At 44.9% G+C, this 26292-nt stretch overlaps 1 protein-coding gene across 6 annotated transcripts in view; it reads right to left on the bottom strand.

Annotated features, from left to right (window-relative positions):
• SRGAP3 (SLIT-ROBO Rho GTPase activating protein 3) overlaps positions 1-26292 on the bottom strand; it is a 252785-nt gene that overhangs the window by 62036 nt on the left and 164457 nt on the right. For all 6 annotated transcript variants that reach the window (XR_012011608.1, XM_072785280.1, XM_072785281.1 and 3 more), the window contains exons 5-9: positions 14320-14505; positions 10763-10891; positions 9189-9410; positions 7844-7945; positions 4806-5003 (exon numbers count right to left, since the gene is read on the bottom strand). Coding sequence is in view for 5 of the 6 variants with exons in the window: in XM_072785280.1 (XP_072641381.1) it covers positions 4806-5003; positions 7844-7945; positions 9189-9410; positions 10763-10891; positions 14320-14505 (837 nt within the window). In the remaining variant the exon portion in view is untranslated. The remainder of the gene's footprint in view (positions 1-4805; positions 5004-7843; positions 7946-9188; positions 9411-10762; positions 10892-14319; positions 14506-26292) is intronic.

Below are 26292 nucleotides of genomic sequence, written 5' to 3'. Positions count from 1 at the left end.
TGACCCTTAATCATCAACATTGGTGAATTCTGTCTTTTAATTTCCAGCAGGATAGACCCCCTTCTCTGCTTCTACCACCCAGATTTCTTTGTTTCTGCTGCCAACATGAATTAAAGTGAATTAATATTCATTAATATTCATATGCGCTCCTTAATCTCTGTAACACATAAAATTTTCTTTGTAAACACAGTAGGTCTTGAGTGGAAGTGGAGAACCCCAGAAATTGGCACAGGCTCATTCACTAAGACTAGTTTTATTATCTTTCTTGAAAACAACAAAGTCAAACAGTGATGACCAAGGAAATGCTATACATGTTTTCAACAAGGGATTGAACAAGGCCTATCACAAGTTGGAGCCGGATGTCAGAACTGGGTGGGTCTGTGACTAAATGACCACAATCTAAAAGTTCTGATCAGCGGATCAATTTCAGCCATGGCATGTTTTAAATAGCTCTATGTTTGGCCTTGGCTCTGGCATACCCCCTAGTTTTTTTTTTTATTGACAAACTTGAAGGTGTGAAAGCCACACTCACTGAACCTGCAGACAACATAAGGTTTAGGTCTGAAGAGACAGCACATATGTTGAACAACTGGAACAAGACCTTGACAGTCTGGAGCCACAAACTAAATCCTTCAAGAGGATTTAGTTGGTAATTGGTAATTGGTAATTGGTAACAAACATAAGACCTACCCAAGGCATCACCTTTAGGAGGAAGGTAACCTGGTTTAATGACAGTATGTAGGGAATAAAGATTTAACTGATAGCAACTTTAAATATAGATACATATGTGTGTGTGTGTACTAAATATGTAATTTTAGTTAAAAAAGAATATTATGAAAAATTACACGCCAACAAACTGAATAAGCTAGAATAGTTTGAGAAGAATAGGCATTAACTCTTCTTTAAAAGTTTGGTAAAATTCACCTGTGAAGTCATCTGCCCCTGGACTTTTGTTCATTGGGAGTTAATACCTATTCTTCTTAAACCATTCCAAAAAGTGGAAGAGGAAGAAAAGCTTCTAGATTCATTCTATGAGGCCAACATTGCCTTGATACCAAAATCAGATAAAGATACTACAAAAAGAGGGATCCCTGGGTGACTCAGCGGTTTAACGCCTGCCGTAGGTCCAGGGTGTGATTCTGGAGACCCTGGATCTAGTCTCACATCGGGCTCTCAGCATGGAGAGCCTTTGTCTCTGCCTGTGTCTCTGCGTCTCTCATGAATAAATAAATAGTTTTTTTTTTTTTAAAGATACTACAAAAAGAGAGAACTACAGGCTAATATCTCTGATGAACATAGATGCAAAAATTCTCAACAAAATATTAGCAAACCAAATCCAATCACACATTAAAAAAATCATTCACCACAATCAAGTGGGATTTATTCCTGGGATGCAAGGGTGGTTCAATATTCACAAATCAGTCAACACAATACATCAACAGAGAAAGGATAAAAGCTATGGATGAAGAAAAAGCATTTGACAAAGTACAACATCCAATCATGATTAAAACCCTTGTCAAACTAGGTTTAGAGGGAATATACCTCAATATATTGAAGGCTATATATGAAAAACCCACAGTTAATATCATACTCAATGGTGAAAAACAGAGTTTTTCCCATAAGATCAGGAACACGACAAGGATGTCCACTTTCACCACTTATATTCAACATAGTACTGGAAGTCCTAACCACAGCAATCAGACAACAAAAAGAAATAAAGGCATCCAAATTGGTAAGGAAAAAGTAAAACTTTCACTATTTGCAGATGACATGATACTATACATAGAAAACCCTAAAGCCTCTACCAAAAAACTATTAGAACTGAGAAATTAAATCATAAAGGTTACAGGATACAAAATCAATATACAGAAATCTATTGCATTCCTATACATTAATAGTGAAGTAGTAGAGAAATTAAAAACACAACCTCATTTATAATTGCACCAAAAATAAAATATATAGGAGTAAATTTAACCAAGGAAGTGAAAGACCTATACTCTGAAAGCTACAAAACGCTGATTAAAGAAACTGAATACAAAGGTAAAGATATTCCATGCTCTTAGATTGGAAGAATTAATATTGCTAAAATTCCATACTAATCAAAGCAATCTACATATTTAGTGCAATCCCTACCAAAATACCAACAATATTTTTCACAGAACTAAGACAAATAATCCTAAAATTTGTATGGAATCACAAAAGGTCTCAAATAGCCAAAGTAATCTGGAAAAAAAAAGAACAAAACTGAAGCTATCATAACCCCATATTTCAAGATATACTACAAAGCTGTAGTAATCAAAATTGCATGGTCCTGGTACCAAAACAGAATACAGATCAATGGAACAGAATAGAGAGCCCAGAAATAAACCCATAATTATATGGTCAATTAATCTACAATAAAGAAGACAATATGCAATGGGGAAAAGACAGTCTCTACAACAAATGGTGCTGAGAAAACTGGACAGCTACATGCAAAAGAATGAAACTGGATCACTTTCTTCACCATACACAAAAAATAAACTCAAAATGGATTAAGGACCTAGATGTAGACTTGAAACCATAAAAATCCTAGAAGAGAGATGGGCAGTAATATCTCTAACATCAGCTGTAGCAACATTTTTCTTGGTGTGTCTCCTGAGACAAGGGAAACAAAACAAAAATAAACTATTGAGACTACATCAAAATGAAAAGCTTTCTTCACAGCAAAGGAAACACCAACAAAATGTAAAAGGCAACCTAGTGAATGGGAAAGGATATTTGCAAATGACATATTTGAGAAAAGGTCACTATCCAAAATATATAAAGAACTTCAACTCAAGATAAAAAAAAATAATAATCCATTTAAAAAACAAGCAGAAGACATGAGCAGTCATTTCTCCAAAGAATGCATCCAGATGGCCAACAGACACATGAAAAGATGCTCACCATCACTCATCTTCAGGGAAATGCAAATCAAAATCACAATGAGATATTACCTCATACCTCACAGAACAGTTAGAATAAAAAACATAAGAAACAACTAGTGTTGGCAAAGATGTGGAGAAAAACCCTCTTGCACTCTTGGTGGGAATGCAAACCAATGCAGTCACTGTGGTAGACAGTGACTCAAAAAAATTAAAAATAGCATTACCACATGATCCAGTAATTCCACTACTGATTATTTAGCCAAAAAAAAAAAAAAAAAACAAAAACACTAATTTGAAAAGACATATACACTCCTATTTTATTGCAGCATTATTTACAACAGCCAAATTATGGAAGCAGCCCAATGCCCACTGATAGATGGATGGATAAAGAAGGCGTGGTATGTATACACGCACACACCTGCACATGCGCGCACAAACACAGTGGAATATTACTCAGCCATAAAAAAGAATGAAATCTTGCCATTTGCAACAGCATGGATAGATCTAAAGGGTATAATGCTAAGTGAAATAAATCAGTCAGAGAAAGACAAGTACCGTACGATTTCATTCATATGTGGAATTTAAGAAACAAAACAAAGGAACAAAGAAAAGAGACAACCCAAAAGCTAGACTCTTGAGTACAAACAGATGGTTACCAGAGGGGAGGCAGCATGGGGGAATGAATGAAACAGATAAAGGGGATTAAGAGTCCACTTAGCATGATGAGCACTGAGTAATGTATAGAATTGTTGAATCACTATCTTGTACACCTGAAACGAATATAATGCTGTATGTTAACTATACTGGAATTAAAATTTTTAAAATAAAAATAAAAACAAATCAAAAAGAATATGATCTCAGGACATATGAAAAGCATTAGGGAGGAAGGAGTTGGAAGTTTAGTTCTATTCTGTGCTGGTTAGACTGCTGTTGACTTTAGAACAGGCATCAACAAGAGGAATATGTTCGGGAAAGAGCCTAGGATGCTGAGGCCACTCAAAATGAAAGCTTATGAGGCAGGATTTACAAAATCAGGTATATTTAGCCTGGAGACATCAAAACCCAGTTCCCTACCAGCAAGCCAAAGACTGTTTTGTGGCATTAATCTCTCTGGGTTGCCTCAGAGAACAGGATCAAGATCAATGACCAGAGATCCTAGTGAAACAGATTTTTGAAGATAATAGAGAGGAGGGAAAACATTATAATATCTACAGCCAGTCACAGGCCAAAACAAAAGGGCTATTTGGAGATGGAGGGAACTTTTCATCCTGGGGCTATTCAAGCAGAGACTGGATGACTTCTTGGGAGGGATATGACTGAATGAGATCAAGCATCAGATCTGAGGTCCCTTACAACTCCCAAATTCTATGTATACTAAACCCATGTTGAACTAAAGCCCCAATGCCCTTTATTCTTGTTCTTCCCCGCACCAACTGAATAGAAAGGAAGTGATCTGGGATTTTCCATGAAGGGCTTACAACTCACCAGTAATTTGCATAGACTACCCAGGACATGGTTTCCAAAGCCCACACCCCAAATTAAAACACCTCAACACGACAACCATACACTTAACTTTATGGCTGTTACCTAAGGGCTTGCCCATAGGTTCCATTCACCATTTTCTTCACATGTTACTGAACACAACTCTCTGGTTTTTTTCCTATGTTAGTTGCAATAACCATCAATCCAGAATCAATGCTGATGCTCCCCACTGGTCATTCATTTTTTTGCATTTTACAAAGCCAAGCCAGGCAATTTACCTAATTTGAGAAGCATGTCGGGAAAATTTTAGCTCTAATTGACTCACATGGTTTTGCTGGCTTCCACTAGCTTGGGCTGCTCCCCAAAAGTCACTGCCAGCAGGTCAGCAGTGGGTTCTGGGTTCAAGAGGTCACTTACTGTAAAATAAAACATTTCTGTTTCCTGCTGGTTGGCTCTCCTTTTGGCGATGTTGATTTTGCTCATATAGGTCTCAGAGGCAGCTGACTTCACAGACTCTGTAGATCGACTGTGTTGGAAGGCGTCAGAGACATCGAAGTCCTCCACAGTCAGCATGTCCTGTAAGGTCTGCATGGTGGCATCCAGGGTTTTTCTAACCTGGAGAAACAGCATGTCAATAAAAACCCTTCAGCCTCAGAACACCTCTGACACCTCAAGTCCTTTTCCCCCACTTTATTTCTTCTATGTAAAGCCTCTGAAAGGTGGGCAGGATAATGATGATCATTCTCATTACACTAATGTGGGAAGTGAGGCCAGTGAGCTGGCTGGGGTGAGAATCCGTGTTGCCCAATATAAAGTCATTTTATTGAATTGCTTCTGCTGAAGAGAACCTTGGAGAATGTTGTGACAAACAAGGAACCTGGGTTTCTAGGTTTGTTTCTCTTTTCGTGATCATATAGCCCCAAACTAGCCCCTTCAGTGGGAGGCAGGTCTCTTGAAGAAGGATAACATTAGAAATAGCTCTCAATGCTCATCCAGAGGGAAGAGGGGACAAAATCTTGGTAGGATGAGGGGCCATCCTCAGTGGACAGACTTTCTGGCCATCTGCTCCTGACTTATCGAAAGGCTGACTGAGAAAAGAGAACTTGAGGAAGACATATGCTGAACCAGTCCTCCAGGACTCCAACTTCTCTCCTGAAGTCAAGTGGGACCCAGGGAAGGCTACATAGGCAGAGTGCAGGAGCCCTGACCTCACAACATCCCTTCACTGACTTGTGCCCTATACTGTGATGGAGGATCACTCCAAAAACAGGGGAGAGGGCAGCCTGGGTGGCTCAGCGGTTTAGCGCTGCCTTCGGCCCAGGGCGTGACCCCGGGGTCCCGGGATTGAGTCCCACGTCGGGCTCCCTGCATGGAGCCTGCTTCTCGCTCTGCCTGTGTCTCTGACTCTCTCTCTACCTGTGTCTTTCATGAATAAATAAATAAAATATTAAAAAAAAACAGGGGAGAAATTGCCTCTATATTTGTTGTTAAATTATTGTCACTTGAAGTCTTTCTTGTTACTCAGATCTCAACTCAAATATCACCTCCTGGTGACATCAGAGGCCTCTGACTACTCTTCCTTAGAGCACATCATCATTTGATATTTTGCATACTCATTCATTTGTTAGTTGCTTTGCTTTCATGTCTTATCTATTTTTCCTCACTAGAACATAATCTCCATGAGAGGAGGTACTAGGGTGTCTTGTTCACTCATTTTACTCTGCATCTAGCACAGTATTTACAGCATAATAGGTGCTTGAATAAATAAATACTTGAATAAATATTGGTTGAATGAATATTTGTTGAATGTATAAATGAACAGTTTTTTTCTAAGACAGCCTAACAGAAGTTCAGGTTCAAAATTAAGCATTTCCAGGATGCCTGGGTGGCTCAGTGGTTGAGTGTCTGCCTTTGGCTCAGGGCGTGATCCCAGGGTCCGGGGTCAAGTCCTGCATCGGGCTCCCTGTGAGGAGCCTGCTTCTCCTTCTGCCTATGTTTCTGCCTCTCTCCATGTGTCTCTCGTGAATAAATAAAAAATTTTTTTTAAATAATTCATTCTTTAAAAAAAAATTTAAGCATTTCCATAGCTATAAACGGCCCATACAGAGGAACATTTGCCTCATTCTCTCTGGGGCCCTAATTTCCAATTTAGACCCCATCAACATTGTTGCACATAGACTGTTTGATGTAAACAACTGAAGAAGCTTCGGGGGAAGATGTAGGACACAAACACTTTTTTCAGCTCCTCTCTCTCCTCAGGTGTGCAAAATAAATACATAATTCATTTCTGTATAATCTCCCCCCAGGGACAGCTTTGATTCATTATTATCCTGAGTGACAATCTGTCTTATGTCTCTCCTAGTTCTGTCCTTTGTGGAGACACAGAGCAAACCAGCCCTCTCTGCCCAGGACAGTGCTCTTGAGATATGAAGATGGGGACCATGACTCCCCATCTCCAGCTATGACTGCACTCCTCAGTTAAACCTCAGATAAACCTGCCCAAGATTTTAGGTAACATTCCCCACATCCTGGTGTCCTTTGTCCAGGAGCCTTCGGTTGATTGACCTCTTCCCCGCATGGAGGTATCCAGGCTGGAATAGGATGTTTCCCATTTGGCTTCCTCAGTCCACATCAAAATAAAACCACCACAGTTGGTGCTTCCATTTGCATACTCCCAGTGGTGATCCTGTCACCGCTTTATGGGAGGCGTAAAGGCGGTAGGTAGTTCCTCGGAGCTCAGAATCCATGACACATTCAGTGTGCCCTGGGTTATTTCACTGTGTATTTTAAAATACCTATAACTCTCTTTGATGATAAAAAGTAACATAAACTTAATGCAGATAATAGAGAAAAGCATAAGAAGAAAACAAATCACCTGTAATTCCTCTACCCAGCTATAACCACAATTAACATTTCAAAGTATTTCCTTCCAGGCTTTTTTCTCGTGAATAAACACAGATACACACTGTGAAATAGAACTCTGCTCTAGTTTACCATACTTAAGAGAATACTGAACAGAGTTCTATTTCTCGTTTGTTTTTCTTTAACATCTTATGAGCATCCCCCACCCAAGCCACTGAAGATTCTTGGTGTGCCCAGTTTTAATGGTCATGTAATAATCCATCTTTAACAAAAAATTATTTACTTTAGAGAAAGAGGCAGAGAGGGTGAGAGTGGGGGAGGGGCAGATTAAGAGGGAGAAAGAGCATCTTCAGCAGGCTTCACGCCCAGCATGGGGCCCAATGCAGGGTCCCACCTCACGACCCATGAGATCATGACCTGAGCTGAAAGCAGCAGTCAGATGCTTAACCCACTGAGCCACCCAGGCACCCCCAGTCATGTAATATTCCATTTTACAGATGAACACTAATTTCTTAAGTGTTCCACAGCCAGAGTTCCAGCACCAGCGGGGCCTTCATAAGGAAATTTGTTGTGGGGCAGAGGGACCCACTCACCTCCTCATTCTCTATCTTGAGAGTGGCCAGTCTGGACTGCAGCTGGTGGTACCGCATGAGCAATTCCGTCTGGACAGGTTGCTGTGCACTGACCTGGCACACCTGCAAAAGGACAGCCAGTGCCTGTGGTTGCCCAGTGCTCTCATCACCTGTGCAAGCCGGGACCAGGGGCCATCACTAATGTCCCTATCAGCAGTCGGGGAAACAGGCTTGCACCCGGCAACACCAGATGGGAACTGGGGGTCTTTCTATGCCAAAGGCAAGATGTGGCCTCTCAGTCATGGTCTAGATTTGTGCAGCCCTTGAGGGTTTACTAAGAGCTTTCAGGTGAGCTCATTAAGTGAGACTAGTTAATTTCAAGGCAGGGGTTTGTGGTAAGAAAGCAACTGCCTAACAGAAGCCAATGAAAGGAACAGTGAATGGAAACAATCACTGGAGGGCTCCAATTCCCGGGCAGGAGGTGCCTCAGGGAGGCAGGAGCACTCTCATGGGGTGCACGGGGGAAGGGGAGAAGGAAATACTATTCTCCTGACACCTACTCCACCCAGGGCTCTGCTACTACCCCATGGGCTGGGCTGCCCTGCGTGAGTCAGGTAAGATCCTAAGGGACAGTAGGGCTCCATGATTTCCTAGTTATTTCCCACTAATTAGGCAGTCACCAGTGGTAACTGGGAGCCCAGAATTTTCAGGTCCAGATGATGGGCCAAAGGGCAGGATGCAACGGCTGAGGGATAGGCCAGAAGCTGTGGGGAAGCCCTCTTTTGCAAATGAAGAAAGTAGGGAAGGATGTAAAGGAAAAAGTTCAAGGAGCTTTTCGCATAAGGGACTTTGTACAAATGGAGTAACCAATAACTGCTCTGTGGCCAGTAACAAGTGCCACCCCCCACGTACTTATTTATTCCAGAGCATGGTAAGGAGCTGAGCAGCACAAGCATTGAAGGGAGCATGGTTCCTGTGCCAGAGGACAGTGTCCCGGCCAGCCTGCCAGCCAGTGTGGATTAATCCCAGTTTCCCATAACCTGAGGTCACCCGAGGGAAGAGTGGGAGATGCTTGCGTGGCCATGTGGGACTCCCTTGGGATCTACACAGAACTGGGAAGGATGTGAAGGAGAGCTAAGGTCCTGCCGTTTGGCAGGCGGGAGACTTCAGCCAGCAAAGTTAGGATATTAGTGGTAAAACCCTCAGCTGGGCATCCCCTGGACCAAGAACTTGACCCCAGGCCTCTCAGATAAATGTCCTGCACATGGAACGGGGCCTGACCTTCCCCCTCCCACTGATGTCCCAGGAGCATGTGGAGGGAACAAGTGTAAACAGCCTCAAGCCTGGGCTCCGGGGAGAAACCTACCTCATCCCCCATGTGGGGCTGGAACTCAAACTTAAGCGGAGGACAGAAGACCTGGTTGCACATGTCCATGACAGTATGCTTGTCACTTCGGGAATCCAGGTTGTCCACCGCATTCTCGATGACATCCAACCCCTCGTGGCGAGAGGTCTCCAGGTTGTACTCGGCTGAGAGGTAGGTCCGGAAGGTGCGGGCCAGGCTGGCATGAAAGCCCAAATCACAGCACTTGGAGAGAGGAACACAACAGAAGGGTGAGGATACGGGCTATCACTGGAGGTGGGGGGCTGGCATTCCCCTTCCCATCACGGTGACTTAAGATTATCTCCCATTCCACAGCCAACTCTTTCATCCTGGAGGCCCTTGTGCACTTGGGAATCTTACTGCACAAATCACCCCCAATGCCCGCAGAGGGACCTGGGGATTGTGATTTGAGCAGTAGCAGAATTTCTCTTAGCTCCCCAAATTCATCCCATTCTTTCTCATCTCTAGGCCTTCTTCACACATGTATTCCCTCTGCCTGGCCTACTGCCTAAATATTCTTCCTTCAGGTTTCAGTTTTGAGGTCACTTCCTCCAGGAAGTCTTCCTTAATGCTCCCCCACTCAGAGTTTATGTCACATGTCCCTCCTCTGGGGGTCCACATCTCCTTCCACCTCCCTCACTGGGACACCTGCCACTTGGCTTTGCAGTTGCCTATTCATGTTTCAGGGTTATGCACGGTCAGCTACAGAAGGGCAGACCCATAGGCTCGTGTCCACTCCTGGACCTCAAGACCTACGACTAGTAGGTGCTCAATAAAAATGTGGTAAATGAAGAAAGGAGAGGACTGGAAAGAGTGAAAAGTTGTGAGCAAGAGGAGGGGTCTGGCCTCAGGTGTGGGAAGGCACAGGCAGGGCTGGCAGCTAGCTCCCTCTCCTGGGGATGGTGGCAATGGGTGCCTTCTGCAGCCATGGGAAAGCGGTGACCCTGTGACTCCCTGACGGGACACAACAGAGCCAGAGGAAAAGGATCCATCCATCAGTAGGGAACCTTTCCTGAGCATCTGCAGGCCAGATCCCCGTCTGCGTGGGATGGGCGGGACACAGGAAGCAGTCCCAGCTCCAACACAAATGAGACAGACGCTCTCCGTGATGATGCCACTCATGATGTTCTTTCTCCAAGCCCAGACCTCCAGTCCCTCCGGCGTGACCCACACAGCTGGTACTTGGGAGTCAGTCCTTTTGCTAAAACTGCCACATTCTTCCCACAAGAATATCCCCTAAAGATATAAACATCTGTACCGCCCTAGGAGACTACCCAGGGCATGAACTGTGTACCATCACCTCTGTGCCCGCAAACTCAGCAAAGGGCCTGGTGTAGAGGAGGCTGGTGCAGGTTGAATATATGCCTACCTGACCCAGCCATATAGGGGCTGCCAGAGGCCCACTCCCACCTGTGGACAGAGAAACCATCTCCCAGGCCCCAAATGCCCTTTGCCCTTTCCCTCCATCAGGGCTCAAGGGACATGCTCATCAGCTACAGACAAGGGCCAGCATGGGTGTGGGGCCCTGTTCGGTCCCAGACTGCCCAGGTGCTCACGTCGATTAGGTCAGAGACATCGTGGATGTAGTATTTGCTGATAGCTGCATTGGTGGCCGCCAGATTCAGCAAGTAGTCATTTCGGGCCTTTGTGCATTTCAGCTTGTTCTCAGAATACTTAGCCTGCCTCTGGAAGAAGAACAGAGCAGAGGTGAGAGCTGAGGCACTGACCTGCCCCTCGTCCCTCTCTCGCACCCTCTTCATTGCCCAACTGCCTCTGTCCTTCCCTTAAGAGGCCAAGTTCACTCCTGCCTCTAGGCCTTCAGACTCATTCCCTCTGCCTGGCGAGCCATCCTCGCAAGTCCCTAGGTGGCCTGCTTCTTCATGTCCTTCAGGTCCTTATCCAAGGTCATGTGGTCAGAGCGTCCTCTGATGACAACCTCATCTGGAAATGAGTCTTCAGCATCTGCAGTGCCCCTCCCCCTGCATTCCCTTGCCCTGCTCTATGTTTTTCATCTATTTAGTCTTTGCTTAGTTTTTAGTGATTATTCTCATTTTAAATCACTTTTTTAAATATTATGTTTTTAGAGCAGTTTTAGGTTCATAGCAAATTTAAAAGGAAAGTACAGAGATTTCCCATATGCCCCCACACATGCAGAGCCTCCCCTGTTATCAACATCCCCCACCACACTGTACATCTGTTACAATTGATAAACCTACAGGGACACATCATAGTCACCCAGAGTCCAGAGTTGACACTAGAGCTCACTCTTGGTATTTTATACTCTATGGGTTTAGGCAAACGTATAATGATATATATCCATCATTATAATATCAAACAGGGTAGTTTTCCTCCCTTACACATACTCTGTGCTATCTATGCATCCCTCCCTGCCACCTAACCCCTGGCAACCACTGATCTTTTTCCTGTCTCCGTAGTTTCGCCTTTTTCCAGAATGTCATATAGTTGGAATCGTAAAGTATATGGCCTTTTCAGATTGGCTTCTTTCACTTAGTGATATGCATCTAAGGCTCCTCCATGTCTTCTCAGGGCTTGCTGGCTCATTTCTTTATAGCACTGAATAACATTCCATTGTCTGGATGCACCACAGTTTACTTGTCCATTCATGTACTGAAGGACATCTTGGTTGCTCTATTTTTTTCTTCATAAGCATTTTTTACCACCTGAAATTATATTTTTTACCTCTTTGTTTACTCTCTGGTTTTTGGTGTCCACCACTAGAAAGTAAATTCTATGAAGTCAGGGACTTGATCTACCCTATTCATCACTGGGCCTGAAGCACGCAAAACTGATACTCCTCACCCATTTTCAGGGGCTACTATGACCCTCAGACCACTTTCAGCCCTTCATGGATTCATAAAATTTTATACCTAGAAAAGATATTAAAGGTATCTTAGTTTAATTCACCCATTTTACAGATGAGAAAATGAAAACCAAGAAGAAATGACTTGGGGGCACCTGTCTGGCTCAGTTAGTAGAGTATGTGAGTCTTAATGTCAGGGTCACGAGTTCGAGCCCCACGTTGGGTATGGAGATTACTTAAAAAACAAAGTGGCTTGTCCAAAAGCCAAAAGACTAATTAGCATATCACTCTGAACTTAACTCTCCAGACTTCTGGCTGGTGGTATCTCTTCCCCTCTATTTATCCCCCATGTTGTAGTTTTGTAATTCCCTGCCTACCTGTCTTATTTTTATTTATTTTTTTATAGTATATTCACAGAGTTGTACAATGATCACCACCATCTAAAGTTAGAATATTTTTGGCAACCCAATAAGAAACCCTATGCCCATTAGCAATCACTCTCCTTCTCCTCTGCCCCAGCTCCTGGCAATAAATAATCTACTGTCTGTCTCTATGGATTTGTCTATTCTGGACATTTCCTATAATTAGAATCACACAATATTGTGACTGGTTTCTTTTACTTAGCACACTGTTTTCAAGGTACATCGTGTTGGAGTATATATCATTACCCTACTCCTTTTCATGGCTGAATAATATTCCATCACATCATTAGATTACATTTTATTCATCCATTCACCAGTTGATGGACATTTGGTTTGTTTCTACCTTTTGGCTATTATGAATAATGCTGCTAGGGACATTCATGTGCAGGTTTCTGTATGGATGTATGTTTTCATTTCTCTTGGTGGACACATATGAGTAGAATTATTGAGTCATATGATAACTTTTTGTTCAACATTTTGAGCAGCTCACAGATTGTTCTCCAAAGTGGGTGAACCATTTATGTTCCCTCCAGCAACATATAAGGGTTCCAATTCTTCTGCAACCTCATTAACACTTGTGATTGTCTGCCTTTTTTATTTTAGCCATCCTAGTGGTTATGAGGCGGTATCTCACTGGGGTTTGGATTTGTATTTTCTTAATGTCTAATGATGCTGAGTCATCTTTTCATGTGCTCACTGGCCACTCATGTAAGTTCTTCAGAGAAATGTCTATTCAAATTCTTTACCCATTTTTTTTAATTGGGCCCTTGTCTATTGGAAGCATGCTTTTCTTTGCCTTTGGAAATTATCCTGGAACCTTATTTTATTTGCCTATGGTTACTTTTTCAGCTCATCCAGGCCCTGGTGAATTCTGTTTCCACTCAATCTCCTAACATTTTTAAGCTGCAGGATCATGTAATCATAGAATGAGACTCATAGAAGCCCAAATAAATACGTGGTGTGATGTTTGGCACAGGGAAAGAGCTCAGGAAATGTTTAGCGATTGCATGGAATGAATAAATGCAGAGAATTCAAAAGAAAATAATAGCTTTTACAAAGAAAGAAACCTGAGAAGTAATCTAGTCTAAGATAACAAAAGCATGTACACCGCCCCTCTAAATTCCCTGGCCATCGCAGGCATCATCAATTGATTGCAGCACTGTTTTTAACTAATGCCTGGAGGAGGCTTCACAATCTTCAACAGAGTTTTGGGCAGTTACTACCAACTGATCACAGTTGGCTTGAGAGAGGAGTCATTTGCCATCGCTGTCAGATTTTAAAGCTGACGCTCAGAGAAGTACTGTAAATGTGGCATTTTAAAAACCCAGATTGTCTGATTCCAAAACTAGCACTCATCCCTCTGTGCCCTACTAAAGCACTTCCCCAGCACCAATAATACACAGTGATTCTAAATCTCCCATTTTTGGCTTGCCAGTGGCATTTTGGAATGGGTTCTTTATCGGGTTCCCAGGTGCTCATTGGTAGCCCAGTGCTGTTCCCTCTTATTGGGACATGCTCAGCCCCAACCAGCCTCCGGCCACCAATATGACCCTCCTGAGCAAGCCCCACCCCCACAAATTGCCTGGTAATTCCTGTCCATTTGAGAATATGCTGGCTGGGCGTTGAGTCTTGTCACAGTTCAGCTCTCTTGTCAGCTGAGCGCTTTCCCTGCCTGTTGATCCTGGCACAAGGCCAGGCCTAATAAATGCCAGTGAGGCATGGACAGCCCTGCCTCCTTCATGACACTGACCTCCAAGACAGTGCATGCTGGCACCATGCTTCTATCCCTTACCCCTCAGGGTGCAGAACGGGAAAGTTGAGGCTGTCCAGAGGGAGCATGCCCCTCAGTTTCTCCTAGGCCCTCACTCACCTTCTCCTTCATCTTCTCAATCTTCTTCACAGAGCTGCGGCGCTGGGGCCGGTCCTCGTGCCGGAGCAGGTTCATGCTGAGGTCTCCTGATTTGTTGAACTGCTTCTCCTCCTGCTTCTCGGCCTCCTTCAGTTTGCTTTCTGCACTGATACTCTCAGCATGGTACATGTGGTAGGTTTTCATGACCTGGGGATGCACAGGGGCAGGAAATCAGCAGCCTGCACAGCCCAGCACGCGGCCCCCTGGGCTCCCAGCCCCATTCAGGTTCTGTGTGCCAGGAAGCCACACCCTATCCTCTTCCTTCCACACACTCCAAGCTCCCTGTGGTTCTTTACTTTAGCACCAACTCTGGGGACTGGAAATGATGATCATCCTCAGTAGAGGCTTCACTGCCATTATCATCTTTAGCAACATCATGACATCCTTACTGAATGCCAGGAATGGACTAGTAAGGAGGAAATTTAAAAGCCCCCGCACATTTGGGGCGTCTCAGAGGGGATAAGACATACTTGGCCCTCCCTCAGCTGCCCCCTCTTGCCCTGCCAGCAGCCATGACTCTTGTCCCTCACCCCCTCTCCCCAAAGTCAATGGGAAAGCCCCTCCTCAGGTACTCATGGAACTGCCCTGGGAACGTGCAAATCATTTTCTCAGCTGTTTCCTTACTGGCCTGCAAATGGCTCTGTCCCCAGAAGGAGTATTACTGGATATACTAATTGCTATTCTGTGCTTTCTGAAATAAACTCATCCTTGGCTATACAATGAATTCCCACAAAGCAAACCACACTTGGCTCTTCCACTTCCATAGCAAAAGTCCAATATTGTTATAACAAGGGAGTTTTTGAGACAGAAGAAATCCTAGATGTCATCTAATCCAAATTTTACAAATAGGGAAACTGGGGCCCAGAAGAGCAAAATGGCTTATCTATGATGGCACAACATTATCAGTGTAATCTCCAAACTTTGCATCCGTGGGGCCAACACCACAATCAAGCTACAGAACAATTCCACTACACCACAAAGGGCCCTCACACCCCGCTGCAATAGATCCCTATGCCATCTCCCAGCCCCAGACAATCACTGATTTGCTTTCTGTCGCTGTAGTTGAGTTTCGTGTGTTCTAGAACTTTATGTACATGGAACCAAGGCATATAAATTCTTTGGGGTCTGCCCTCTTTCGCTCAGCATGATTTATCTGAGATTCTCTCATGTTTTATCAGTTCTTTTTTACTGCTGAGTAGTATTCCACTGGAGATCTGTATCAGTATTTTTCTATTTATTCGTATGCTAATAGTTACTTGGGTTGTTCACAGTTTTGGTCTATTATGAATAAAGCTGCTAAAAAAGGCCAGGTATAATTCTTTGTATGGACATATGTTTTCGTTTCTCTCAGGTAAATACCTAGGAATGGAATGGAGGGTCATAGGAAGTGTACATTTGACCAAATTAGAAATCTGGTCTGACTTTTAATCCATCGCTCTTTCTACCATATCATACTGTTTCCATAATTCAATACCATTTTTGCAGCAGGTATGAACAGTTTGGGCAGCCTTGGAGCAAGTAGGGCAGTCCCCACCAACAGGGCTCTATCTCCTGGTCCCCAACCGGGCATACACCTTTCCTGTGCAATAGCTTATGATCATTTTTCTGTGCTATAAAACACAAGAAGTTTCTGGAATCCATGACTCCTGAACCTTGTTTGTTCTCTTCTCCTGTTGTTTGGATAGCTATAGCAACTATAGAGTAGAGGTTTCTATGTGAGGATGGGATATGCTCCTACCTAGTGGGGCCCTTTAAGTCCGGGAACTTGGAACAAATTTCTGGCCAGCACTATAACCTTATTCATTCTCATATGAAGTCCTGTGAAGTGAGTTTATTACAATGAAGGATTCTTCTGTAATTATTACATTAAATCACAGCATTGCTCTGTTGCACAGAAAGTCCTCTTTGCCATAGGCCAGGAGTTAATGGAGGAAGCAGGTACTGTAGAGTATGAACTCTGATTCAAATGTCTGGGCTGAATCTTGATGATACCACTTACCAGCTGTGTGACCTCGGGCAAGTCATAGAACCTCTCCATTTCCATCTGTAAAATGGGGATAACCATGGCACCTACCTCATAGATTTGCTGTGAAAACTAAATGAGTCAATTCAGGTAAAGTGCTGAGAACAACACCTGCCTCATAGTAAGAGCCATGTAGATATCAGCTGCCACTACCACCACCACCACCACCTCCGCCGCTGCCTGATTTGGGCTGAGGGTTTGAGAACCTTGAATTTACTCACTTGACTTCAGGAAAATGCTTATAAATTCTAAAGAACATTAGCTAATATGCAAAATTTTATTCTATACCCTGTTCCTTCTCCCTTCCTCTTACATCTTGAGAACTTCCTCAAATTTCAAAACAATAAATGAATTAAAAATGCAATAAACTTTTCTTCATCGGTCATGGTGAAAAGACCTCTTACCTGCATTCCACCCATGTTTGCTTTTTTGAGTTGCCCTAAAGCCTCTAGAGATGCCATTCTCAGTGATTTCATCCACTCCTTATTCCAGTTCCACTAAGCTTATCTCCGAACTCAATGGACCAAAAAGGGTGCCGATTGATGTGTTCTCGACATCTAGCGGCCACAAGGAACGACTGCAGGTAACTAAAGCAATTGCCAATTTTTCCACCACCTTTACGCCAGGGCTCCTGCAACACCAAGTGGCTGACTTGGGAATGCTGGCTGATGTCTGTCTCCCAGGCCCCTGCCTTTCCATTCTCAAAGCTTTTCTCTTTTCCTCCACATTCATGGGCACCACTGGTTTCTCTGCCTTTCTACCATGATGCTGGTGGTGTTCATTTCTGGACTCATCCCTTTCTGGGTTCAATGATTCCCACTAAAGCCACGTTTTCTGTTTCAGCTGCTGAGGTCTGCTTATCTCACCACAAATCTATCATCTGTGTTGAGCGGTTCAGAGGAAGAGAGAGCATTCTATTTGCAATTAGATCTTCCTGTCCAATCATCCATGCATCCATCCATCTATTCACTCAAGGTCAGCATCCCAGCTGGGTGTTCTCAGCCTCCCGCATTTCCCTTTGCCTAGTTTTTCACTCAAACCACACAGTGCTCTTCTTATTCTGCAACAAACCAAACTTCCCATTACATTCTCTGAACTGAGTTGCAAAAGTCCCAAGCTTGAAGAACATGGCCAGAGGGCCCTGGGGCCCAACTCTCAGGGATCCAACTGGTAATTCCAGATCCTAAGAATAACAGTGAACTTGATTGCCTAGGGTGACTTAGGTCAGACAGCTGCCACAAAAAGAGTTCACCAAGGGGGCCTGTGAGAAATGAGTCTAACTATATCCAGAATCCTCCAGATGTTTGCTTTGTTTAATTACCTGAAACACAGGCTTTAGCATGAAAGGTCCTTAGCTCAACAGCTTAGAACAGTCTGCTCAATATTGCCAGCCCAGGATGTATTAAATAATATTTAAACTTATCAATTACTTGAGAATTTGCAAACATCTTTTTTTTATTACCCCCAAAGAGCATTTCAGTTAATCTGTACCCCAACCCTGGGAGGCAGTATGATAACAATAATGATAATAGCAGCTAATATTCACTGAACACTTACATGCCTAGCCTTTTTCTAAGCACTATATATATATTAACTCTTTTATTTCTCACAAAAACCCTAGGAGGTAGACACCACATAATCACCACATGATCCCTGCTTTACAGAAGTAGAAACCACAAAATAAGGATGATCCACTATCCCACACGGACTCAGGAGACCTGGTTTTGAGACTCAACCCTCCCCTCAAACTTGCTGAGTAACAGTGGCAGAGACTTGTCTTCTCTTTGCCAGCTGCTGGAGACCAGAATAGTGGTGGATGGGAATGTGCTCCGTAAGTTGTGACTAAGGTAACTGGCTGACAGCAGGGTTGAGGCTGGGAAGGATGCAGAGGTGGATGTAGGAAGGAGTTCAACTGAGGCCAAAGTATTGAGACCCAGTCTTCAAGTTGGCACCCCTGAAGGACCCCTTATAGGGACCCACCTGGCTTAATGGGATGTTCACATTCCAACCCTCCAGACTCTGTCAGGGAAATCCCTTGGAACAAGTCTAGCACAGGCTGAGAAGGACCCTATAAGGACATATAAGTTGAGACCACTGTTCTTGGACACAGATCAGTTTCACATATTCTCAAAAGGCTCTCCAGAAATCTTGGTGTATTAACCCATTATTGAAAAAACTGAGCCTCAGAAATGGCAAGTGAATTGCACAAAGTCACAGAGCAAGACACATAGCTAGGACTTCTGAGCTACAGTGTTGCTGCTATAGTAACCATGTTGCTCTTGGCTGCATACACTTTGCTTTCTGCATCTTTCCAAATCCTCAGATCATGAAAATAAGGAAGTATTATATGCATATTCCTTCAGACCCTCATTTAAATGGAAAAGAAGCCAAAGGAAATACAGAAGTTGACAGCATCAAAAAAAGGAACATGCTAGGGCAAGACAAGAACCCAGTTGTTAGACAGTAGGTTCTCAACAATGGAGTTCATGCACACTTCCTCTACCCTGCAGGCAGGGCCATCTCTAGCCATGCAAGAGCTTTGTATGGGTGAAATCCTGGGCCAATGCATGCCAAAACATCCTTGAAGGAAAAATGAGTTTCCATATTTCAATATAACCACCCACACTCTGCGTGGCCTACGTTCTCTTTAGAACTTATAATTGCTATCTTATTTACTCATTTTGCATGTCTATTCACTGTCTCACAGCAAGTCAAGTGCAATGTCCAGAGGGCCAGGACCTTGCTGAAGAGCATATTCCCTGTACTAAAGCAGAGACTGGTACCCAGCAAGTATCAGTATATATTTGCATGAATGAATGAAGGACAGCTGGCTGGGTGTGAGTGGATGGATGGATGGATGGATGGATGGATGGATGGATGGATGGTTGGAAGGATAGATAGGGAGATGGTTGAATGGACAGATGGGTGAGTGGGTAAACAAGTAGATGAATGGCTGGCTGGATGGAAGGAACAGAGGAAAGAGAAGGAGAAAAAATGGGGGAGATACAGTTCTACTGCCTTTGACCTTGGTGAACATATTTGGAGGTAGGGAGACAGACAGGGTCTCCACCAACACAGAAAACACCCTCTAGCAGGGACATGGACAAGTTTACAAACTATTATTACATGGTATAGTAAGGGCTATGATGAGGGAAGCATAGGGTGCTAAAGGATTGCTTTCTGGAGAAAGTATCATCTAAACTGAACCTTGACGGTGCCTGGGTGGCTCAGTCAGTTAAGTATCTGACCTTCAGCTCTGGTCATGATCCCAGGGTCCTGAGATCAAGCCTGGCATCAGGCTCCCTGTTCAGTAGGGAGTCTGCTTCTCCCTCTGCCTCTCTGACCCCCACTCACGCTCACTCTCTCTCTCTCTTTCAAATAAATAAATAAAATAAAATAAAAATAAAAATAGATAAACCAAACCTTGAAGGAAGAGTAGCTGTTACCTGGGTGAACAGGGCAGGAGTGGGAGTAGAATGTTCCAGAAAAAGGGAGCAGCTGAGCACCAAGCCCAAAAAGAACAGGAGTCAAACAAGTCTGAGGAAGAGCTTCCAGGCAGAAGTATGCCAGGTGTTTGAGTACTAGCCAATGGAGTCACCTCCATATTCTCCCCCAGATACTTCCCCCTCAGTGGACATTTGTTGTTTTTTCCCTGCCTAGGATCATCCAGTCCTCCTCCTTCTGGAACAGCTTCCTGATTTTGTTTCAGGAAATCCCCAAATTCCCCTCCAGTGTTCTCAGTCCCTGTGGATCATGAGAAATGGACACCACCCTCCAATCCCAGGCATAGGAATGAGACACAGGCCTGGCCAATCAGTAAACATTATGTTTACCTGACCATAGTGATGGGAGCCCATGATCACAGCCAGGCCAACCAGAAAAACCCCGGGGCTTTGCTGGGAATGTTGGGAAAGGTATGTTAATTTTCCACCAGAAGGCACTGAACTGATAGAAAGTGAGCTTGCACTGAGGGGTCATCTTTGTCACTCGCTGGGAGAAGCCTGCTTGATCATGAAGACATCACAGAGGAAAGCAAATGGATGGATGGATGGATGGATGGATGGATGGATGGATGGATGGAGAGGAGGAGGAGAGGGAGACAGAGAAAGGAAGGAGGAAGTAAGATAAAATGGAGGAGGTGCAGTCTCTTGCCTTTGCTCATGTGAGACTATTGAAGGTGTGGGGAAAACAGCTACACCTCAAAGCAGGTTTCTACTGAGCAGTTTGTGGCATGCCATGCATGATACCGGGTGCTGGCAAAACTACTACATGGAAGACAGGGAATGTGTACCTCATTGAATACACAGCCTGCTGGGGAGACAGCCAAACAAGTGTGCAAACCTCTGAGATTCAATACAGGCATCTTTTGCTCCAGCCAGTTTGCGTGGATTCCCATCCCTCACTATTGCAGGAGTCCCTGCTAGCCTCCCCATTGCCCACCTTGGTCCTGGGCCCACTGTAGTGCCCAACTCACACAACAGACAGACTGACCACCTGAGCAGGGGGCTGCTCGTCCTGTGTCCCAACCTCCTGCTTCACTGCTGCCACAGTGCTGCTCCCCGCAGCCTCCCTCTGTCCTTCATATCCAAATCAAATGCCACCTCTTCTCTGTGGCCTTCTTGATGCTCAGGTGGACTTCATCTCCCCACCACTCCTCCCACTGTGTCCATATCCCCCACAAGGACACCTGTCCCACGATGTAGCTACATCCCATCCTCTGCACACGGGATAATTAGTAAATATATGATGAGCAAGTGAACGAATGTCTTGGAGGGAGAGGTGAGGAGGTTTTCTGGAGAGAAACCTCATCCCCCTGTTCTTAGGACCACATCCATCCCCAAACAAACCTGGGCCGCACCCTGGCCAGCAGGCTGTGATGGTTCAGCAGCCTGCCTTGCCTCACCCTGAGTCAGAGACATTCCCTCGTCTCCCTCTGAGGGTAACGTGACATGAGGATAATAGCTGGAGAGGAGCCTCAGAGTTCCTCTCATTTCGTGCCTTCATGCCTTCATGCCTTTCGCCCTACAGGTGGGCAAAATCAAGGACCGGAGCCCAGCTAGCAGGCACTGGGTCAGTGTTTCCCAAAGCGTGAGATGGGAACCATCTGTGTCAGCAGGATGACCCTTTTAGCTGTTACAGATGTGTTATTAAACCTTTCGGTTCTCTTGGCATCCTTTTAAAAAAAAAAAAAAAAAGAAAGATTTTATTTATTTATTCATGAGAGACACACAGAGAGAGGCAGAGATATAGGCAGAGGGAGAAGCAGGCTCCCTACGGGGACTCGATCTCAGGACCCTGGGATCATGCCCTGAGCTGAAGGCAGATGCTCCACCACTCAGCCACCCAGGCATTCCTCTTGGCATCCTTCTGATTATATCAGGAGGAAAAGCTCAGATCAGGGCTCACGGATCTAATGCCTCTACAGCTGCTTTGCAGGCACCAGCAAGAATGAACACTCCCCTACCTTCATTTAACTTCTAGAACCCTTCTGCTTATGCCAAGTTGTTTTTCATTCACTAATGTAAGGTAAGATAGCCTTCCAGGGACCACTGGGTGGCTCAGCAGTTTAGTGCCTGCCTTCAGCCCAGGGCGTGATCCTGGAGTCCCGGGATCGAGTCCCACATCAGGCTCCCTGCATGGAGCCTGCTTCTTCCTCTGCCTGTGTCTCTGCCTCTCTCTGTGTGTCTCTCATGAATAAATAAATAAAATATTTTTTTAAAAAAAATATGCTTCCAAAACAAATGTATAAAGGACTTATGTATATTTATATAAATAGTTGAATGTACTTATATAAATAACTTTGGGGAGTAGACTAGGAGCTGGTGACCGTTGGCTGGCTACCTAACCTGTCTGTGCCTCAGATCCGTCACCTCTAAAATGGGATGATAATACTTTCAACCACCTCAACGGGTCATGGTGAGGATGAAATGAATTAAGAGGTAAAGTGATTAGTCCAGTGCCCAGCACATGATAAGCATCATATAAGAGGGGAGACTCTAATTATTAAGGATATGAACCAGTCTCCAAAATATAACTACAAAAGCAAGATGAAGAACTGGTGGTCCAGTTATTACCACCTGCATAAAAACAAGGATGTGCAGGATACATCCATACATGTATGCCTATTGATAATCAGACCTCTCTGAGAGAACGCACCGCTGAATTAGAAACCAGGAACTGAGGTTGTATGGAGTAAGGGGCACTGAGGCAACAGGAGACCTACTTCTCCAAATAACGTTGTACTGTTTGCCAGGCATTGTGCTATGCCTCTGCCACTCACTCCTCTCAGAACAATCCAGAGATGAGTTGGTAACATCTCCATAGTCAGAGGGCTTGACAAGGGACAGGACCTTGAACCCAGGCCTGGCTGACTCTTCCCAATACACAAGGCTGCTTTCCCACTAATTCATTAGGACAGGGAGATTTTTCTTTTAATTGAGTCAATTTGAAGAAAAATACTAAAAAAAGGAGAGAAGGTCCAATGACATGATGGAACCATGGTGGTTACACTTGAATGATGACAGACACAGAGGCATCATCCAGGAAGACTCAGGGTAAGCCCAGGAGGGAGCTGAAGCCAGAATTCAGGTTGCTGGGCTCCTCATCTCAGGCTCTCTCTGTCCCTGAGTGTGGACATCAGAAAGGAGATGCCTTCACAAAAATTTGCCTGGGGGCCCAGAGTTGATTTCATACCACTGAGCCCAGCACAAGATCAAATCAAAGCCTGAATAAGTGGGGAGACCATTTGTTACTCCAACTAGTGTCTACCTGTCACCAGCTGTGGCTAGGTGTGGACGTTCCTTGGGTGCCCTCCACGTCACCCTGAGCCAAGTCCCAGGGGCCCCTTCTGCAGCTGGCAGGCCTGGAAATCAGGCAGTCCTGCCTGGGAAAGCCTGGAGTACAGTGACTGAGCACAAAGAAAGGGCCAGACGGGGGACGCTGCAGCATTTGTCACTTCAAAACATGACAGATACGTTTCTTGATCTAGGACTACATTGAAAATCTGAACATATTTTTAGCTCAATGATGGAAACACAGGGGGAGCTTTTCATTGTTGGTTTTGTTTATGTCTCTTCTGAAAGGATTTAGCATGTTGGCTGACATTCTCAACTTCTGCCCGTTTTTTCCTCCCAGGCCAGCATATGATGATTGAGGGCTATATTCTGTCAGGCCAACTGATGGGAGTTTAGAAAAAAAGAGATGAGGTGGGGTGTGTATGTGCACTCACACATGCACGTGTGCTTGCACACATGCTGGCATGTTTTAGAAAGGAGAGCACCTCAAGGTGATGAAGACCAGGCAGAGGAAGGCTTCTTGAGTGAATGAATGAATGAACAAATGAAAATGGCCAGCCCTGCAGTCTCCTCTGCACCCTGGTCTCAGACAGAGACAAGCCTTTTCCCTAAAGTGGGTGACGGATGGCCCTTAGCATTTATCTCTATCATTGCTGTGCTCAGTAGCACCCTCTGACCATGTCCCTCTTCTAGAAAATATTACAAGAAAAAAAGTAAGGCTTACTGGATGATCTTTTCTCAACACTATTTGATCCTCAGTCATCAGTGGTCATGGCTCCAGGACCAGGAGACAAGAGGAAGTTGTGTAACCAGGCACAGTGACTAGAAAGTGCCCAAAAGAAACCTCTAGAAACTAAGCATGGGATTTGAGGTCCACTGTGCCCTTAGCAGCTAGGTGGCTGCTCCCCTGGCTGGCTGCAAGCATGCCCCTTTGCATTGTGACTTGGCAAGTAACTCCCATCAGGAGCTTATGTTTACTTCTCCAGGCCTCAGCTTGTGGGCTTGGCTGTGTGACTTGCTTTGGCCAATAGCCTATGTGCAAGTATGACACAAGCAGAGGCTCAAAAAGTGCTGGCACACTCAGTGTTTACCGCTTTGGGCTCTTTTTTTAATTGGCTGAGAAACCGTAGCCATGCCAGTCGTCCTACCTGAACTCAGCCCAAATTGCCAACCTACAAAATTATGAGCAAATAAAATAGGTGCTGTTTTAAGTCACTGGGATTTGACATAGTTTGTTACGCAGCAACTGAAAACTGCTGCAAAGGCCTTAAGCAGGGCACTTCGTTCTCAGTTTCTTCATAACACATATGAAGTATCTAACACAGTGTGAGACCACTCACTGAGTGGCCACAGTTGTTACTATCCTTGTTTCACAATAAAGAAAATGAGGTCCAGATGTTAACTGACCTGGCTGAGCTGGTCGGTGATGCAGCAAGACATGGAACCCAGATGGGTCTGTAATCAGTTTGTTCTGCTGCCATCCTACGCTGCCGCCCGCGCTGAGAATCCTCTTCCTCCTCCTCTCTTCCCCTCTGCTGCTTTCTTTCATTCTTACCCCTCCTAAGGCTCCATGTTCAAAATTCATCCTTTTTTTTTTTTTTTAAGATTTTTTTTTATTTATTCATGAGAGACACAGAGCGAGAGAGAGAGAGAGAGAGAGGCAGAGACACAGGCAGAGGGAGAAGCAGGCCCCATGCAGGGAGCCCGATGTGGGACTCGATCCCGGGTCTCCAGGATCACACCCTGGGCTGCCAGGCGGCACTAAACCGCTGCGCCACCAGGGCTGCCCCAAAATTCATCCTTGATCATAGCAGCCCACCTGGAGCCATCACTTTCCTCAACCCTCGATCTCTCTTGTAGGAACACACTCTCCCTCTCGTGTCTTCACTCAGTAAATAGGTATGGATCACCTACTATGTGCCAGCTCTGCCATAAGTTCTGGGCACACGATGGAGAACCCGGGATAGCACTCACAGGACTCATGGGTGGTGCCCCCCTCGGAGCCCACATATCCAGCACACACGCCGCTCTGTCTTCGGCTGTTCAATCACCACGTCACGTACTTTACTCTTGTCTCCCTACCCAGATTTGAAACTGGTGAGCAAAACCACTTTTATTCATTTATTCATACATCTTTCCCTCCTCTGCTTCAGCAGGCGCCCTGGGAACACTGGGGATGTAAAAGACACTTCAAAGATGAACTCTTGAAATGTTCACAGCCGGCCGCTGTGCCTCTTGCAGTGCTGGCTCCACAGCAAGCAGCCCCAAATGCTCAAATTTAAATGATTTCTGGGCAACTATTGAAGACTCAGTGTGCCGTCAATAAATGACTTGGGGGGTGTGCTGCTGGCACTCTGAGGCTCCTTCCTCTATGGGTGGCTACAGGAGACAGCTAGGGAGATGATGGCCCTCCCTCCACCACCAGCTCTGAGACCATCTCCTGTCTGCCAGGGCCAGACCTGCACCATTTCTGTACAGCTGCCCTGCCCCGTGGTCAGTAGAGGCAAGTGTGTGTGGAACACCTGCTGGATTCAGGGAACTGTGCTGGGCGCCAGTACCATCTTCCCAATCTCTGCCTGCTTCATCCAATTTACAACCTGGCAGATCTGTTGATCACAGGGGAGACTGACAGGTGACGTGACCTGCCAGAGGCCAAACACTGGGTTCAGAGCCTCTGGGCATTAAGTGCAGTGTTACTGACCAAGATCTGGCTCTAGGGTGACTACATACCAGCTGCGGACACAAGGATAACATGATATATTTTTTCAAACTGCTATAAGAATTCAAAGCCCAGAGGTAACAGCTTTCAAAAGGTGGAGTTTGGTCTGGGTTTGAAAAATGAGTAGAACACACATACGCAGAGAAAGAAAGAGGACAGCTGTAAGCAGGGGAGCTGCAGAGGTAAAGGAGCAGAGCAGGGAAGTATGTGGGGTATGCAGAAGGCGTCAAGAAGAGGAGCCCAGCTGGAGCCCAGAGGAAAGGTGAGAGACCTGGGTGAGAGTGGGGAGGCCCTTGGCACCAGGACCCAGGTGTTAAAATGCAACAGAGGAAAGTGATCCAATCAAGGCAGTGCCTGAGGAACATAAAAAGGACCTAGATTGGGGAATGTTGGTCCAG

Source organism: Canis lupus, chromosome 19 (assembly GCF_048164855.1).
Source record: "Canis lupus baileyi chromosome 19, mCanLup2.hap1, whole genome shotgun sequence".
Lineage (NCBI taxonomy): Eukaryota > Metazoa > Chordata > Mammalia > Carnivora > Canidae > Canis > Canis lupus.
This window is presented reverse-complemented; position numbering and strand designations above follow the sequence as displayed.